Source organism: Hippichthys cyanospilos, chromosome 17 (genome assembly GCF_059441005.1).
Source record: "Hippichthys cyanospilos isolate Australia breed blue-spotted pipefish chromosome 17, RoL_Hcya_1.0, whole genome shotgun sequence".
Taxonomy (NCBI): Eukaryota; Metazoa; Chordata; class Actinopteri; order Syngnathiformes; family Syngnathidae; genus Hippichthys; species Hippichthys cyanospilos.
In genome coordinates, this window is record NC_142385.1 from 7,712,501 (window position 1) to 7,732,250 (window position 19,750).

The 19,750-nt window shown below is 38.7% G+C and overlaps 1 protein-coding gene across 1 annotated transcript; it reads left to right on the forward strand.

The window, feature by feature from the left end:
- The first annotated feature begins 4,300 nt into the window (after positions 1-4,300).
- On the forward strand, positions 4,301-19,147 carry gfra1b (gdnf family receptor alpha 1b). The gene is made up of 10 exons (XM_088439087.1): positions 4,301-4,736; positions 4,835-5,140; positions 5,626-5,709; positions 9,275-9,453; positions 10,783-10,955; positions 12,603-12,712; positions 13,742-13,876; positions 13,973-14,172; positions 16,289-16,336; positions 18,096-19,147. The coding sequence occupies exons 1-10, from the start codon at positions 4,697-4,699 to the stop codon at positions 18,225-18,227; spliced, it is 1,407 nt and encodes a 468-aa protein (XP_088295213.1). The 5' UTR covers positions 4,301-4,696; the 3' UTR covers positions 18,228-19,147.
- Positions 19,148-19,750: the final 603 nt, after the last annotated feature.

Genomic DNA, 19,750 nt, shown 5'->3' on the forward strand with positions numbered 1-19,750 from the left:
CGTCTGCTGATGATCATAAAAATAAATTATGACTGAGCGCAACAGACGTGACAGCGAATGTAAAAAGAAGGTCACTTTATTATATTTAAACTATTGCTATAGTACTGAATACGGCTTGCATATTTTTTACGACTTGCATATGGGAGTCATAAATGTCCATATCATGATTGCAAAAAAGTAAATAAAATAGTGTGATTCATTTTGAGTCTACCTTGTACGTGATCGTATTGTCCACGTGATGGCAATGTTGCGTAAGCAGATTTCGCTCAAAGAAGGACCACACTACGGCACACAATTGGGTGCGGTGTTCCCTCGTTTATCGCGGGGGTTAAAGTGCCCAAAAAACCGCAGTTACCAAAATCCACAAATAAAAGCTATTTTTTTTGTTATTGGCTTTTGTTCTCTTTTTTGTTTGTTTCTTCCGAACCTTCTAAAAAATAGATTTTCTTTCTGTCCGCTACGATTAAGAAGGAAGAGAAATTGCAGGAAACATAGTGAGGTAAATCTGCAAAAGACAATTAATGAAAATCCATGTAATAAGGTTGATCTTTTTTTCATAGTTAAAATTGCTATTTTGACTGGTCTGACTTTAAAAGGAAGAAAATGATGCAAGAGAATAGCAACATAAATTTTCAACATAAACATGGTAACAAATCAAACTGCGGAACAACCAAACCGCAATGAAGTGAGGGAACACTGCAAACTTGCAATGTCCAGTATTAAACCCTCCTGAGAAAAAGCCAAGTTATTTGTGTCCACTATAGTGGACATTAATTTTTGGTGTCTTCTTTTTTTTAATTACTCACAGGAGTTACTCTTCTAGGTCCCAATGTGGCCAGTAGAGGGCGTCCTGGCCTTTCCGATGATGTCTCATATGTTGGCTTCTATTAACTTTGCTGTTTGGCTGAGACAAAGTGGACACAATATAGGGAACACAAAGAAAAAACTGAATCAGTTCCTAGGATCAAATGTGTGGACTTTTAAGAGGAAGCCGGACCTTCATGAAGCAATTGTGATATTTTTGGACTCCTCCTTCTCCAAAGAGTCAGGGTAAAGTGAATACATTTCCACTGTTCTTGTCAAACTAAGAGTACCATGTAAACGAGAAAAATATATACAGTAAACATCACAGGTGCTTCATGAAGCTTCATATTGCCATCAGTATATAATAGCTAATATCAGCTGATGAAATCATCCAGGCCTAAGCTCATGCAGCAAGCTTTCCTAAAGTTATCTTCAAGCAATGCACTTTCTTTATTCTTCTGTATAAATGCCAAAAAGAAACCCTGGACGACAATTATGAATGACCGCTCCCCGCCAGGCCATTGATTGACTCTTCGAGGAAGGGAAACGTGCTCGTCCCACTTAAGCAAATCTATATTGAAAACTAAACACAAGTGCAAAGTGGATAAAAAGCTCCATTGTCAGCGTTATCTGTGTTAACCGCCGCCATTCATTCCTTTAATGTGTCGCTAGTAAACAGTGGCAGGATGAAGATAGGTCCAATCAATAGTTGCGGATACTATGTATGCGCCCCGAAGATTAGTAGCAGGATGCCATCATTCACTTCAGGCTAAAAGCAGTTGTAAACATGGGATAAAATGACAGGCCTATGCTTTGTCAAAAATGTCAATAAATGCAACACCTCATAAATGGATTAAAAAAAAAAATAGTAAAACATTTGAAAAATAAAAGTCCACTAAAAGAGAGATTATGCTATCTGTTAGCAATACCTAAAAGAGAAATTACTTTAGTAATTATATATTTTTCTAATTAATCATTTGATGAATCATTATTGGATTTTCAGGCTGCTAAGTAAGTCTATTCATTTTTAGTGATTCACTATTACTGCCCTTATTGCTCTATTACTGTTTTTTTTTTTTTTGGTTTTATTGCCTGCCTTATTATTTGCTCGATTATGGAATGCGGTCTGCTCAGGGAAGTGAACAGATAAGAATTTCATTGTGGGGTATTTGTACGCATATGACAATAAACTCTTGAATCTTTCAAATATCGAATCTCAAAGAAAAAAAAAATCTCCAGATGTACAGTAAGTATTAAAGATGGGAAAATGAAGCTTCATGAAGCACCTGTGATACTTTTTTACCCTTCTAGGTGGCCTAGAGATAAACACTAATGCAGTGGAAATGAAATTTCCCCTGTCTCTGTGACAGGGGTGCTATTTGTAGGAGTCAAAAAATATATATCACAAGTACTTCATGACGCTTCGTTTGTCCATCACTAGATCAAGTTTAAACTACACATGCTTACATCAAAGTAACTGGGCTTCACAATATACTGTGAAGTTTCTCAAACTGTGGAGGTTCACCCTACAAATGGTGTTGTATCCAGAGTAAGTTGCCTGTCAAAACAAATTGATGAAAAAAAATTGGACGCTGCTGTTTAAAGTTAAGCTAAAGCTACAGCAATCACAGCTGGTGAACGACAGACGAAGCTTCATGAAGCATTTCAAAACGTTCTAACCCATTCTGTTTTCAAGCCCTCTTCTACCTAAATAAATTTTAAAAAAATTAAAAACTGTAAATTAGTATCTGGGATTGAAAGTCTAGACTCTTAAGGCGAAGCTTCATGAAGCACTTGAGTTATTTGGTTCAAAGGTAAATTGTATGCATTTCCCCTACACTTTTTACTTTTAAACCAAGAGCACCGTTTTAGAGGAATGAAAAAATATCACAGGTGTTTCATGAAGCTTTGTTTTCCCTTGCCCAATCACAGTCAATATTTGAATAATAAATACTTACAGGCCACAGATTTAAAACAGTTCAATGAGAATGACTAAGCAGGCGAATTACCAAGTGTATTTAGTATTTCTTTTTTAATCACAAGTCAAACAACACATTAGTTAATCACTGCTATGGAGCGCTCCATGCTGCTTACATAAGTAAAACACATAAACAAACAAATTGTTTCCATCAATCCATAAATCTTCAAACACTCGGCCTGTTGAAGTGTAACAAATTCATATCCAATGATCAGCGCTGAGAGCCGCACAAATATTGACTCGGGGTGCGTTTACGAGGCCGGCGCAATCATCTCAGAAACACTTCATTGACATCTGCCAAACGCCAATCATATGGAAAGCGTAAGGGGAGAATTTAAAGCAACTTAGGGAAAAGCAGCAATAAATTGAGCAGTCAATTTGTTTAGTGCTCGCATGCACTCACGCAATCGATGCCTCACTCATTAGAAGTCCGCTCGCATGAAGGCATGTATGCATTTTTTTATGACTGGCACACATTAAGTATTAGCCTACTTTAGTTTCACTGAAAAAAAAGATAATAATTATAACAATGAAAAGTTTGGTGACCAAAATTTCACAGTGTCAAAAGAAGTAGAAGTAAGGAACAATCACAGCTCAGTTTGCAAAGGTCACATGAGCCGACTCTGGAAGCAGGTGAGCCATGATGAGTTGTTACCTGAGAAACTCTGATGTCAGTTTAAGTCAAAATCAAATGGCAAAATGGCCGCACCCTGAGAACGATTTAAAAAAACGCTAAATTCCATAAATAGATGATGTGAAAATGAAGCTTCATGAAGCTTCTGTGATTTCTAGATGGTGTTTAAAAAGACACACTGGTGCGGTGCTAAAGTATAACATTTTCCTTACCTCTTTGTACCAAGAGTGCCATCTAGAGGAGTGAAAAAATATTACAACTGCTTCATGAAGCTTCGCCTTTGCCTTGAGTTTAGACATTCAATCCCAGGTCATAAGGGTAAACGAGAACTTGAAAAAGATGAAGTCATCAACTACCATTGGCTGCTAAAGATGTTAAAGATCCATTTTCAAAAAAAGAAATCAACAATTATCACAAGTGCTTCATGAAGTTTCATTTGGCAATCACTACCACAAAGTTTAGACTATTATGGCTGCATAGAATGTGTTGTAAAAAAACAACCCAGAAAATTGTTTTGGAGGACATAACATGTTTGCTTTGTTGCAATAAACGAATATAGTATATTTGAAAGTCTAACAGTGAATTTTTACTGCTGTCAAAAGTTTTGAAAAATGCGACAAACTCGAAGGTACAAGAAATAACGACAGTCAAATTTTAATGGCATGTGTATGCATAAATCCCTTTTTTTTTTACCATTTGGACATGATTTTCCGTAAATTGCAACTAATATAGTGTCTGCAAGTAGGTGACCCATTTTGTGCTGGGGGGGTGCACTTAATGAACTTGCTGATGGTGGCGGGGAGCGTGCAACGTCACGCCCCTCTTCTCTCTCGCCTCATCCCGAACCAGACCCATTTGGTCTTTTTCAGCCCTGAGAGTCCGGACGCACTCGTCTCCCCTCCTCAACCGAACAGGATTTAATATCATCATCCCTATAATCATGTTTTGATCTCTTTGGGGGATTTAAACTTTCACCGGAGCAGCGGAGAAGAGCGATGATGGAACGTTAAACTTTACGCGCCAGGAGATGCGGAACTAGCTTCGGAAAAGATTCGTTTCAAGACAAAACGTCATTTTTGAATACTTGCGCGGCGTGTAAGCTCGCCGCGGTGCAATCGTGAGACTACAAAGTGACGCGGGGGATGATTCGGCGTGGTCCAAAAGGCGTGGAACGGATGCTTTTGTGCAGCTGGTGAGCCAACAGGATGCGCACGCATGATGACGACTCCTGTCTGATCGCCGGAGCACCACTTTGAAAGAGAACAAAATAAAACCCCACGATGATTTTAACAACTTTCGCCATCCTCTTGTCACTCCAAGGTAAGTGGGTTTTTTTTTTTTTTAATTGTTGTTCGTTCTAGTCTCGTAAGAAGCTTTAAAAAGTGCGCGTAATAGCGAGATCCTCCCGCAACTCCCAGACGCGGCGTCCACCTTGAAAGGGGTCCCCTCTGGGGCCACGCGTTTGGACTGCGTCAAGGCCAGCGAGCAGTGCTTAAAAGAGGCCACCTGCAGCACCAAGTACCGCACCATGAGGCAGTGTGTGGCGGGCAGGCAGAGCGGTATGAGCACGGCGGCTCTGACCGCTCCGGAGGCGCAGGGCGAATGCCGCAGCGCCATGGAGGCCATGAAGCAGAACCCCCTCAACCGCTGCAGGTGCAGGAGGGGGATGAAGAAGGAGAAGAACTGCCTGCGCATCTTCTGGAGCATTTACCAGAGTTTGCAGGGTACGAAGTCTTTTCAAGAAAACATAACAACAACATAAAAAAAGTATCTGTAGGCTATGCACAAGTTCCTAAGATTCGAGTTTATATGTAACGGTCCAGTTCGAGAAGATATGACGACATGACTTTATCAGATTTCATGCATATGAAGGAACTTGCCTGTATTGTAAATGTTGAATGTCCAAATATTTAACCTCTTCAACAAAAGGTCATTCAATACTTGATTTTAAAACGGGACAATTTGATGCACTTATAATTTCAAAAGTAACCACCCTAATATATAAATAAATATACTTATATAATATATACATAGTTTCCTACTTTACTTTCCTTGAATTACATTTTCTGCTAAGTTATGGTTGACGTTTTTTCTTCTATTCCCCAATATGGCTTAAAAGATTAGTATCATTGTTGCTATTAGTTATAATAATTAGCAGTTGTCATGCTTGCAGATGCGATTTCATGACATGCCATCATGGTCCTCACAGGTAATGATTTACTGGAATATTCTCCATATGAGCCAGTCAACAGCCGCCTTTCGGATATCTTTCGCTTGGCTCCCATCATTGCAGGTAAGGGTTTGTTTTGTTTTTTTTTTTTGGGGGGTGGGTGCTTTTTGTAGTTTCTCTGGCCAGATATGGCCCGCTAACCGTATATTGCCCTCCCCTTCCCTTGTGCTAGCATCTACTGTACTAGACAGTTGCCCTCAGGATGCCTATTAGCTGCCATTCAAAGCAGCCATCTGACACTGTGGCTCAGCGCACATCAGTTTTGTTCCTATTTGCAGCATTTATCATCATTCGTGTGCGTGTGGGCGCTAATGGTGGATTTGAAGCGGGATGCCATCAGGAATGTTGTTAGATGTTTGTACGGCACATGAGTGTGCTGCTAAGCATGTTGAGCTACAACAAAAACACACAAACAAAAAACCTATTAACCATCTGTCTGTGCCATTAAAGTGTGTGTGTGCATGTGTGCACGTGTGTGTGTGTGCGTGCGCGCGCACATGCACATGTGTGTTTGATTTGAGGACATCTGCTGCAGATTATGTCAGTAAAAAAACATCTATATACATCTTTATATATACACTTACATACATGATACATATACATACCGTACTTCAACTGCATATATATATATATATATATATATATATATATATATATATATATATATAAATGAATACATACTGACACATACATATTTACATGTATATTGTATGTAAATATGTATATATATATATATATATATATATATATATACACACACTTAGAGTACATATATACATGCACGTACATATGTACTTACATATATACGTATACTGTATATATGGGAAACAATCAACTCTTTCTAAAGTACTGCTTCTTTTTTTCTTTTTTTTTTTGCGCTACTGTCATCAGTATTTGCGGCACGTGACAGTTTTCAAGGGAAACCGAAAATATCCCCAAAATCAAGTATTTATCTCCCACGAAAAAGCTTTGAGCCTGCAATGAGACTGATTGTTGCCCTGATTTATCATAAACAACACGGAACATTTAAATCTGAGTTGGGGCTTCCAGAACATATTTTTATTGTTTACTGTTTTTCTTCATGAGGGGCAATCGGTGGGGAGGGAGCCCAGGAAAATAAATGGAATTGGAAACAAATGGTTGGGAGGTTTAGCAGATAAGGAATAAGGCTGACCATGAATCAAAACAAAGACTGGTTTTAACACAAAAGGAGAAAAACGGGTCAAAATTTTTGCAAAGTCCAACGTGGTGTGCTGGATGCCGTTGAGATAAGACCAACTGAGGTGTGGCCAAGCATACCTGAGTAGATTACAACTTCACAATGCAGTGTATCCAGTTTCCGCATCTAATGATTTTTGATGAATTAAGTATCAGCGATCCATGCTGGTGACATACACTTAGTGATGGGAAAATGAAGCTTCATGAAGCAGCTTCATGAAGCAGCTTCATGGAGTTTTGTTTTTTGATTATCTAGATGCTGTTTTTTTATTTAAAGATAAACATGAGCATTGTAATGTACTAATTTCTCTTTTGGAGCAAGAGTACCATCTAGAGGAATCAAACAATTACCACAAGTGCTTCATGAAGCTTTGTCTGTCCCTCACCGATTGATGCAGTCACCCCAGACTCTACTTCCAATTAGCTCGATGCTAACAGAATGCAAAACACCATAGATGCGCACACAAATTGCATAAGCATCATACTGTAATAATCCGGAACACAAACGGTGGTGCAACACAGACGACTATCAATATTCACAGGCAAATAATGTTTTATCCTCTGTGAAAAAGAATAGTTTTTTTTTCCTCCCAATATATTTTCAACCGGGGTCAATCATGTACGGATTTTAACTATTATTGCTAAGACGCACAGATGATGTACTTTGTGTACTTGAAATCAAGAGGAGCATGTTGCGGTCGGGACACCTTGAGTGAGTCACGCGTCAATGTCACACTTTATTGCATCATGACTCACGACAAAAAATGTCAGTAAGCAAGACGCGCGCACCACACTGTGCGTTTCACATGCTGACTAACCTTGTGTCAATGTTCTTTGACATCGAGCGACTTGGAAATCTTTTGCGGAAGCTCAGCGTGACCCCACCAAGATGGCTGACACACCCACCAATAATCCTCATAAATACTGCTTTCTCATTGTATTGCTTCTTGAGCTCCAGCTAAATGAATGGATGAATGTTTTTGCCGAATAAGGTTTGTTGGTTTAGTTCATTTAGGTTTAAACAATTTACTTTGCAATAATGCCCATATTATCTCATGAATATACATATGTATTCATTGCTGTTGTAAAAAGTGAAAAAAATAAATAAATTATAACCCAGAAAGATAAAATATAAAAATTACCTCACAATTGGGTTAATTTTAACCAAACATAAAAAAGCTAAGTAAAAAAGAACCCAATTATTCATCAAAAAAGTGCAACTTTTGGGTTTTTTTTCTGGGTCAAGTTGACCAAAACATTCGGTTAAAAAAGAAAAAGAGAAATGGGGCAAATTAACCCAAGTATTGGGTTCTTGTATTTTGAACCATACTTGGGCTCATTTTAATTCCACTATTTTTAGAGTGTGAATCATTTTGTCTGTGTAGTATACTCGAAAACAGTGAGGTTAAAAACAACCCAATTATGAGTCAAAAAAAAATTGACCAAACATTTGGGTCCATTTGACCAAACTTTACCCCAAAATTTGCCTATTTTTGAGATTCTCTTGTATAAATGACCCATTTTGAATGATTGTGTTACATAAAACTAAACATAAAGTGGGGTCAAATTGACCCCAATGCAAGGTTAGTTATAAAAAAAAAATGGCTAGCTCAAATTTTGATGGATATGACCCAACTTCCTGGGTTTTGACCAACTCAATACTTGAGGTCAATTCCACCATACTTCTGTGTTGTTTTGCACAAAACAACCCCCCCAAAAAATGGTTCGTTTTGTACAAGACAACCAGTTGGGGTTAAATTGACCCAAATATTGAGTTGGCCCTTTTTGGACCCATAATTGGGGTGTTTTTACCCTAACTGTTTTTTCGAGTATAAGGAGACATTTTGTCTGGTGATGTGGCACAACAGCACGGACGATGTTTACTCAGGGTTAAAGGTCATATTCCAGTTTGTACACATCAATGGCGCCACGTTGGGCTTGCTCAAGGGCAGAAACGTGAGATTTGCGTTTGCTCTTTTACAGACAAATGAAATTGTGAGTGCAAAAATCCGACAATTTGTGGAATATTGTGATGTGATTTGAACTCAGTCAAGACGGTCAAATGGAATTAGTCACGAGGAAGACAAGATGACCGCCCAGTTGACTTATTAAAAACTGAAAACGGGAAAGGTTTTCTCCTGCTGAGGGCGGTTTGCTTTATGGGAAGAGTCACTGTAACCTCCAGCTTCAATGTCTTAGCCACACACACACACACATACCCGCACACACACACGCAGTCCAAGCCCTTGGCAAAATGCACCCACACAGCCATTTTCTCTCAAGGAAGTGAAAAATGTCAAAAAGTGAAATACTTCCATGGAATCGACTTGAACTCTTATCACTTGATTGACTAGTAACTAAATGAGTCCAAAGTGCAAGCAATCAGTGAAGCGTTTTATTTTTTCTCCAGCCGAGCCGGCGTCCACCAAGGAGAACAACTGCCTCAACGCGGCCAAGGCGTGCAATCTCAACGACACGTGCAAGAAGTACCGCTCGGCCTACATCAACCCGTGCACCAGCAGGGTGTCCGCCTCCGAGGTGTGCAACAAGCGCAAATGTCACAAGGCCCTGCGACACTTCTTCGACAAGGTAACGGAGATGCATCAGCGTGTCTATTATCGGTACGGGTCAATAAGAAGGCTTGGTGAAAATGAAAATTTCACAAGGGAGCGAGAAAAGGACGAAAAACCAGATGAAGAGAGATGAACCAGAGTGAAGCGGTGGAAGCTCATTTTTTGCGCGATTTTTGATGAAATTCACTGTTTTGAAGAGTGAAATACAGAAATCAAAACGATGAATTCTACGCTGCAAATATTTGGCTTTCTTGTCAAAGTAAGGGTTCCCAGCAAAATTTTGTCCAAATAAAAAGGTTTTGTCCTCTATTTTTTTTTGTTTTGTTTCTCGCTGTTTCTCTAAATACAGAAAAAAGAAAAAAAAAAGAATGAATGAATGAATGAAAATGAAAAAGTTTACCCAGTGGTCTGTCTCTAAGGGTTTGTTTGGCATGTTGGTAAAAATAGGGGTTCTCTGCAATATTTTGTAAAAAAAAAAAAAAAAAAAAACAGGTTTTAGCCTCTGGATTTCTGCCATAGTTTCACTATATACAGCAAAAAAAAAAAAAAAAAACTGGGAAATTTTACCCTGTGATCCATTTCTAAAAGCACTGGTCGTTTGCTTGGAGTTTTTGTAACAATAGGGGTTCCCGGCAAAATTTGCCCAAAATAAACAAAAAAAAAAAGAAAGAAAAACAAACCTCCGCTTTTCTACACTTTGTTTGTCTATATATAGCAAACTAAATTTGAAAAAAAAGCATGAAAATTGAAAATTCCACCAAGTGGACCCTGTATTTGTATTTTTAGTACTACAAACATGTATACATACATATACAATAATGATGTGAAAATGAAGCTTCATGAGTCACCAGTGTCATTTCTTTTCACCTTCTCAAGATTGTGCTTTTGATTTAAAAAAAAAAAAAAAGAAGAAACTAGTGGAAATGTTTTAAATCTCCGCCGCCTCTTTGAGCCAAGTGTGCAAAACGATCACAAAAGCTTCATGAAGCATTGTTTGTCCATCGCTCGTAATGAGACAGCACACATGCGTAGCAGAAGCACTTGATTATTTTTCCACGCTGTAAAAAATGTAATACTAATGTAATACTAATGAAATGTAATACTATTCCACTGTATTGGTGTTTATATTTAAAATGAGAGCACCGTCTGGAGAATAATATCATCAATGCTTCATGAAGCTTCGTTTGTCCTTCACTACCACTGATGTGAGTGGAAGTACTAAAGTTCTTATGTAGTTTGAATCACGCTGGGTTCTTTGGTTCCATTTAGCCAGTCCCCCACAAAAAAGTGACGTATTTCTCCTCAAATTGTCCGAATTGACACCAAAGAACGCTTTCTAACACAGGTCCCGACCAAATACAGCTACGGCATGCTTTTCTGCTCGTGCCCGGCGGGCGACCAGACGGCGTGCGCCGAGCGCCGCCGCCAGACCATTGTGCCGGCGTGCTCGTACGAGGACAAGGACAAAGCCAACTGTTTGTCCCTGCAGAACACCTGCAAGACCAATTACATCTGCAGGTGAGTATTCGCTCCCGGCAACGCCTGTTGCCGTTTTTTTTCTGTCACTTTTGATACGCTCCCAAACAAGGCAGTCATTATGTTGAAAAAGCATCTATGTGGTAATTCGGACTGTCTATTTTAAGAGGAGATAAAGGTGAAAGCGGAACATTGGTCATGTTAATGGGAAGAAAATTGCTAGGTTGGTTACGGCCGCCGTGTTTCAGTGCGATCCCGATCAGTCATGTTTATGCGAATAGAGGAGGTCTCCGTTCTGAACTTTGAAAGCAATCAATCCAAATTATATGTACGACGGAAACAAGAGAGAACGAGGCATCAAAAGGAAGTCGCCTCAGTTGCTTTGTCGTAAAGGTTGACAAATTGTGCCAAAACTGTGCGCGGTTCTTAAGAAAAGTGCTCTGTGAAAGAAAACTCAATCGTTGTCTTTATTTCAAGTAGGCAAATTGGACTTTGTCAAAAACAGACCGATAACGTACCGACAAATTATATGTCAAAAGGAAAACGCGTCAGATGCTTGGAATTGTCGGAAAGGTCGACAAATTATGCCAGACTACGCACCGTTCTTAAGAAGAGTGCATTGTGACGGAAAACTCGGATTGTTGTCTTTACTGCAGGTCAGCAAATTGGACTTGATCAAAGATAGACCTATAATGTACTGCTAAATTATAGGTACAACGGAAAGGAACGAGGCATCAGAAGAAAAACACGTCAGACACTTGGAATTGTGGTAAAGATCAACACATTATGCCAAAATGAGCGTTGTTCTTAAAAAAAAAAAAAAAAAAAAAAAAACTGCCTTGTGACAGGGAGCTCCAATCTATCTAAACACCCCCAAGTGTTCCTCTGGTGATACTTTTCAAAAAAAGCCTTGCTTAGTCTACGCTGCCCAAGCAGATAAAATACGTTTTGGGTCTACTTGGTACGTCACGGGTAGGAGGACGGTCCTGGTACCACCACCGCACTGCCAGTACAAGAGTAAATACACACCCACCTGATCCGAGATGATTTTTTTACTTTCGGTTTCATTCAAGAATTGGGAGGACATTTTTGCATAGGGGCGGCAAAGTAACCAGCGACATCTCATTTATTAGTTACAAAGTTTACTGTAAAAAATATCCAAGTGGTGAAAATGTGTATTTGGGATCACATGGCCGGACATTCAAGATTGTAGTACACAATTCAGCCAGAAGTAATGTTATTAGTAGTGGTTTTCCCCGGGGACCCATCAGACTTGTCGTTTGATTTGTGGGCAACTCCAATTCATTTCCTTGTCTGTAAAACACCTGGTTTTGGCTTCAGTCACCCTGCCTCTGACCCCCATTAATGATCACTATAATGTTAGCTTTTTTCTTGTTTTGTCGCGGAGGTCCGCTTGTAAACGCCTTCATGAAGGCGGCGCGGCAAGCCACAGGGTGAGAGGCGGGGTTTTCGTGAACAAGCTGTTTCACTTCCTGGTTAGAAAACAACACACCATTCCTCACATTTCATCCCTCCATCCATCCAGAGCCACTTGCAAGCTTGGTTTATGCATACTGGCGCAATCGTAAATTACCATGACAATTCAATTGTTGTGTTTGAATTTAGTCAAAAACAGACGTAAGACGTAGCGTAATCCGCTGTTTTTTTTTTTTTAATGCCTTTTTCCAGGTCTCGACTGGCCGATTTTATTAGCAGCTGTCAGCCAGAAGCTCACTCGGTTTCGGGCTGTCTGCGGGAGAACTACGCCGACTGTCTGCTGGCCTACTCCGGCCTCATCGGTGAGCCTCGTGGTCACAGCCCCAAAATGCTGCAAGTGCACTTGAAAATGCATGAAACGCTCATGCGATATTTGCGGTGGAATTTAGTGTGGGAAAAAAAAAAAAAAGTCTCCCTGCAAGGTGTTGCCTTGTAATCTCACATGTGTTTGGCTCAGATAAGACGAACGAAAGGGAGGGCTTACCGAACAAATTGATTATTTATGAGGAAAAATAACATAAGGCATTCCTGATATAAGATGTTTTGGGGACTGTTAACCTCAACAGAGCATCATATTTTTTTTTTTTTATGAACGTGAAATGAATGGTAGCATCAACAGTAATTTACACGACCGTATATTAGGGATGCAAAACAATCACAGTGGTAAACTTACCCTGATTTTAAAGTCTTGGTTCTGTCCGGAATAATTATTGTATGTACTTAAATGCTAAAGAAATCAATTACTTTAGTCCTATAGTAACTATTCTGATTGTTTTTACTACTAATTACTGACGCTAACGTAATTGAATCCTTCAGTATTTTATCTGTAGTCACATTAGTACTTGATTAGCTAACGTAATCTGCTACTTTATTACTTCATCAATTTAGTACTTCCCTAAAGTAATCAATTATTTTAGTACTTCATTACATAAATTGATTACTCTAGTTGTACATTCAATTTTAAACCATCCTGTATCCAAACAGGAAAAAATTATAAAAACTAAAAACTAAGTACCTGGGATCGAACGTCGAAATAAGTAAATTAAGTACTTTTAGTACCTAGTAAAGGCATTCATTACTACAGCACATTAGTAATCACCTTAGCATTTATAGCAATCATTTTAGTACTTCTTACCTACTTTAGAACTTAATTACATCAATGATTACTTCAGTGCTTACGCTAGTGCTAGCAATATGGGGGAACTTGGGGAAAAACTGTAAAAAATAAAAATACTAAGTACCTAGGATTGAATGACTGGCCCTTCTCGAAAATGTTCCCATTTATAGCAGCATTAATCATGGCCTCCAAAAATGTGTCTTTTGTTTTGCAGGTACCGTCATCACCCCCAACTACGAGCGCTCCCTCGGCATTAGCCTGTCGCCGTGGTGCGACTGCAGCAGCAGCGGCAACAACAAGCCTGAGTGCGAGAAGTTCGTGGAGTTCTTCACCAGCAACCGATGCCTACGTAAGTGCGGCGGCTCACCACGGATGTCACCAACTAAAGAACTCAAGAACTGAGGAAATTTGAGAGTTTAGGTTGACATTTTGTACGGTCCTGCAGGGAACGCCATCCAGGCGTTCGGAAATGGTACCGACGTGGGCGTGTGGCAGCCTCAGCCGCCAATCGAGCCCACATCGGCGTTGCCCGGCGCCACGCGGCGAAGGAAATACGGAAGCGGCGACGCGGCCGACGCGCTCACCGGCCTCAGCAAAATGGACCTGGACAACGATCTCTCCTATCACATTTGTGGAACCTTACAGGTAAAAATATATATCGCCATCTAAGTGGTAATTTAAGTCATTGTGTCCGCAACAATACCATCAATCGACGAGATACACAAGTAAGATTCCTGATAGAAAAATGAAGCTTCATGAAGCAGCAGTGTTATTTTTTTCACTCCTCTAGGTGGTGCTGTTGGTTTAAAGATAAACAATGCAATGCAAATGTACATATTACAATTACTCTGTCTGTTTGAACCAAATGTGTCATGAGAAGGAGGCAAAAAGTATCACAAGTGCTTCATGAAGCTTCGTTTGTCCATCACTAACATTTTTTCATGGCAAAGTGGTTTAGATCAGGGTTTCTCAAAGTGGGGTCCACGGACCAACGCTGGTCCGTGGCCTGGCTGCAGGGGGTCCGTAAAACAATTTGGGTTATTAATAACATAACATGTATTTGTGTTAATTTCATTTTTTATGATCAACTTTCATATTAAATTGTGAATGTATTCATGATTCCTCAATAAAGCAATCAATTCAGCTAGTTGAATATATTTTTAAAAATGTCATCGTTTTGAAATTTGTCAAATAAAGCCATGTAATCCAAATCAAGTTGTGTCAATGTAAATACCCCACCATGGTGTATTTTATAATTCTGTTTTTGACTAAATAATTGGCAGAACCTGTTTGGAGAAAATTGACCCAGTTTGTCATTTGTTGGAAATTTGCTTTCCTAAAAAGGGTCCCTGACTCCCAAAAGTTTGGGAACCCCTGCTTTCAATGGACTCCAATTGGTTCTAACCCAAAATTTGAGCCACAGTGATGCATCAGGACTTTTTTTTTTTGTGGTCACTGCGTTCACAATCCCGCCCCCTGGGCAGGAAGATGAGACGTCAGACTTTCCTGAGCTGTCATGTCAAAGCTAATTGGTTGCCATGGCAACGACAGGAATGGGCCGCAGGGATGTCTGAGGCCCCATTAGTGAGTGAGTGAGTATGTGTGTGCGGGAACACTAAATGTGCATTTTAGAGGACAATGTAGCATTTGGCCCCGATGCACACATCCCACCGGTCTCGTTTCGTCTTTGTCAAAGCGAGAGCCCAATTTATTAGGAACAATCTTCCACATTATCTGCGGCTAACATTGTACATAATCGCATCAAAACACATATGTAACATACCACTTTGGTCTGCCGCGTCTAATGTTAGCGTTGTTAGCGCGTCATTAGCACTTTAGGGAGTGGGGTGAATGACACCACACAGGAAACATGTTGCATGGCCCCCAACTAAACTTAAATAAACTTACATGCTCAAAATACTCAGAAAATAAATATTATTGCTCCTGTGAACTTGTTGATGATTCCTGGATCACTACAAATGCAAAATAGAAACGTACAAATTAAATGACCTAAAAAAGGTCTGTGTCACTCTGGACTCATCACCAAAACACCAGCACTATCTAAAGGCAAACCAGTGAGCAGCATTCATGTTGTCAAATGCTACAATTAATATCGGTATGATTAATTTAAAGGGTTTCGGAGCATTTTTTATTCTTCTTTACATTATATATTTTGATTATTATGTACTAATGTAATTCTAATATTTGCTACCATTTTTGATGCATTTTAATAATGTATTAATAGTATTCATTTAAAGGGTTTAGAAGATTTTCTTTTTTTGTAGGCTTACATGTAAAAAGCATCTCTGGGACAAATTAATTTCGTAAGTAGGAGGTACCACTGCATATGGCCGGACTCCGCAAAGAAAAATTTGACTTTGGGATTGATTGAAATAAAGCTTCATGAAACACTAGACGACACGCTCGGTTCCAAGAGGCAAGGAGAATTTAAACATGGCAATCTATCAAATTGTTTTTTAATAGGAATGCCGTGATTGATGGCAGCTGAAACTATTTCCGAGAAGAGCGATGCATCATCCTCATAGAAATCTGCTTGTGGAGTCGTTGTGGAAGCTGAGGAGCCACAGTTGCTTCATCACCACCGCATCGCTTTTGTGCGGGCTTGTGCTAGTTTTTAGTAACCGTAAGAGGCTTGGAAATGTTCAAATTTATTTCTTAGTGATTAATTATTGCGGCTGAATCGCATGGTCTGACTTCACAGGGTCTCTCCTAACAAAAGTTGATCGTTTTGTGTTTCCAGGCCCAAAAGTTTTTGTCCAATCACACAGAGGATTCCACAATGTGCGCGGTAAGAACAGCTTGTTTTCATGTTTTTACGTCTAGTTCATTCACTACCAGCCCAGTTAAAAAGGATCTTTAACGTCTATAGTCGTCAATGGCACTGAATGAGTTAACGTAAGATGTATGTATGTTTTTATGTATGTATGAGTCTTGTGCTTAGCCTAGCATCATCTAAAATGCATTGGCCAGTCGCAATAAGGTCAATAATGTTTTGAGTTGCCATGACAACAATTGGGTCACCTATATTCAGTGGTCTGTAAAATTGGTGACCCAGCCAGGAAAGCTCCGTTACTTTAAGCTATAGCTAACTTATCAGGCAGAAACTTATTAAACATTAAAAAATACTGTGATAAGTAAAGTCTTTAATTTGTTTATTGTGTTTTATTTTGTTAATTTTGTGTTTTCTTCTGGTTTTTTTTCTTGTCATGTTATTGATTTTGTTTCAGTTATTATACTCTCTGTCTTTTGTTTATTATTTATTTATTATCGTATCTTTTTGGTAGTTTTTCAATTATTTTACCTTTTCATTTATCATGCATTTATTTAGTATGTTTGTTTATATAATCTCTTTTTGTTTTCTACTTCCATGTTTGCTTCTTTCATTGGTTTAGTCATTTACTATACTGATTGAGTGTATTGATCGTACTGATTATATTGATTGATTACAAGTATTTTTCATTTGTTTTTGTTGTCTTTTCTTTTGTTTTCTCATTTTTTTGTTTTTCATTTAGGAGTTCCATTTGGGTATTACATTTATTTACTTTACTGTTTTTTTTTCATTGTTTTCATTAATTACGTTGGTCTTTTGTAAGTTTTCTATTTAAGTTTTGTGCTCATTTTAGATTTTTTTTAAGATCATTATGTTTTTCCATTTTTTACACTGTATGTCTGTTCATTTACCTTTTTTTCTGTTTATGGTATATAATACTTCCCTTATATTGCGCCTTTACAATTTCCAAACATTTGTTCTTGATTCAAACAGTAAAATTACTATAGTAGAAAGCAGGTAAAAAGTTACACCAAATTACGTGAAAGCAAAACAGCGAGGGCACACTGTATGCAGGAATTAATTCCTCGGGGAAATTTGGACCCAACTCGGGCTTTTTAATGTTTTTGATATGTGATATCAAAGGAAAAGCATACAAAAAAAACACTAGGAGGCTGAAATATTGCATGGACTGTCAAAACATGACGACTTTCAATATGGCACGCTGCCATCCCTTCTAAATGTTTGCAAACAGGACTCGGAGAGGTATACCCTATAGGTGTCAAATTTAGCCCATGTTGGGCTCATTTACTGCCATTCAAAATTGGAAATATGGTCAATTTTGGACATATTGAAAACCTGATGTTTTATCATGCATTTTTGCATCAGTCCTTTTAACGGCAGCTCGTGAGCGAGGTGCAATAGAAATTGGGTGGCGTTGACTTTGGCGTTGACAAGCTTTTCAATGACTTTGATGATTGGCTTAGCCTGGTCTCCCATAATGCAAACGTTTCAAAAGTAATAATATTCTACTTACAATATGACATAATAAAGATACCAATTCAATTTCATAAATATATAAGTATACAGCGCGGTTACTTTTGCTATGATCACATTTTTACATTTTTTGTACACCCACCCGAAAAAATATACCGTATATGTATGGATAGGGCTGATGCTGATATATTTATATTTGACAATGTTATGACTTTTTCTTCAGCAAGTATCCCTACTATTCCTTAATTAGTCTTTTACCAACCCTTATTGTTTCCCCCTTCAGACGGGCGACTCAAACGCCATCGCGAGAGGCTCAGCGGCTGAACTCATCGGTTTGCGTGCGTGGCTCCTGCTCCTGTTCTTGGCTTTGACGCCAATGACAAAATTCCAGCTTCAAGGAGTTCCACTCTTGTAGGGCTTGAAACGCCAAGGATCCGAATTCATCAGGACCTTCCTCTTCATTTTCCAAGGACTAGAACAAACAAAAAAAAAGTACATAGATGAGGGGTGTTTACGGACTACTGAGAGGGCTCATTTCGAACATTTAACGGGAGCCCAGTGAAAAAATGTGGATCTCTTTGAAAACTCTGCATAGGTTGTGCTGTGATGTGTCCCGTTAATTAAAACTGCAAAGAAGACAAGTTGAGTTTTGCTGTCCAAAAAGAAATAAATAAATGACCTGAGGGCCGCAAATCGGCTATGTATTCAGTATTAGGTCAGCTTTGTCGTCAAAACTGTGCGTGGGTTAGAAAATATTATTTTGTAAATATCAAACCTTGGAACATCATTGTGGCTTCTTCAAAGGGAGCAATCGTTAATTTATAAGTGAAAGAAGAGTTTCAAAGATCAGCTTTTCATGTTTTCATTGGCTCTTACTTCCCACTGAACAAGGTGACATCAGTGGTAACATTAATGTTAAAACATTTGGAGTGACATTTCCATGAGAATGAAATGAATGTGCCCTTATGGAATTTAATATTGCAACAAAAATAAAGACCATTTTTTGTGCAGACCTCCACAATGCAAACAATTGCGTTATACGTGCGATTTTAATTTAAATATGTCCCCTATCTCAAGTGAAAATGATTTTTTTGTAACATGACAAGGAATTTTCACTGATGAAGACTAGATTTAATTATTATTATCATTATTATTAATAAGTAATAGTCATCAACAAAAGTATCAAAAAAGGACTACAGTAACAGATATTTAATTCTAATTTGTACATCCCAATACGACCTTACAGATGGAAAAAAAACATTACTGTATTTGATGAAAATGTGTGGAAAACACTTCATTGTAAAACCCAGACTCCAAATAATGTGTACAATGTCAATAAAAAACGATGTTTTTGCATAAGTGTTTACTTTTTAGTTCTTACCTTCGTATTATTGTTGAAGGGGCTTGATGATTTCTTCGGCGACTTTCTGACTGCGATTCTTGTTGTAACATCAAACTAGACATGCACTCAGCTGGGCGTGATTGGAAATTAAGAACCAGGTGGTCCAATCAGAGTGCGAAGGGCGGGGCTTGGAGGCAGGGCTTAAAAAACGCGAGTGAAACACCAATAGAAAAAAACAAATGCCTTAAGTAAATAATACTTGCAGTTAAATCTATCGTCAGACAACTGATAAGACTTCAGTCCAGTGAGCATTTAAGGTTGAACTTGCTTTTCTTTTTCATCTTTTGAGCGGTCACCAGTGTAAATACAGTGAACTCAGATCATTTCCACCAAATGCATTGACACATATAAAAACGCATTTTAAGGTAAGATGTTTTTCTCAAAAAAAAAAAAAAAAGAGGCACAGTGTGCTTGCTTCAAGCTGTTTGTCCCAGTTGAGTTTCCCTGTAAAGTCATTTATTTGATGATCTTTCATGTGTTTGGGTGGGATGCAATTCACTTTCTGTCCTATCGAGACAAAATGGACGCAACAGTGG

Coding starts and splice junctions, on each gene's coding strand:
- gfra1b (XM_088439087.1), top strand. CDS start 4,697: ATGATTTTAACAACTTTCGCCATCCTCTTGTCACTCCAAG. Junction 13,877..13,972: donor CACCAGCAACCGATGCCTAC/GTAAGTGCGGCG, acceptor ACGGTCCTGCAG/GGAACGCCATCCAGGCGTTC. Junction 14,173..16,288: donor ACATTTGTGGAACCTTACAG/GTAAAAATATAT, acceptor TTGTGTTTCCAG/GCCCAAAAGTTTTTGTCCAA.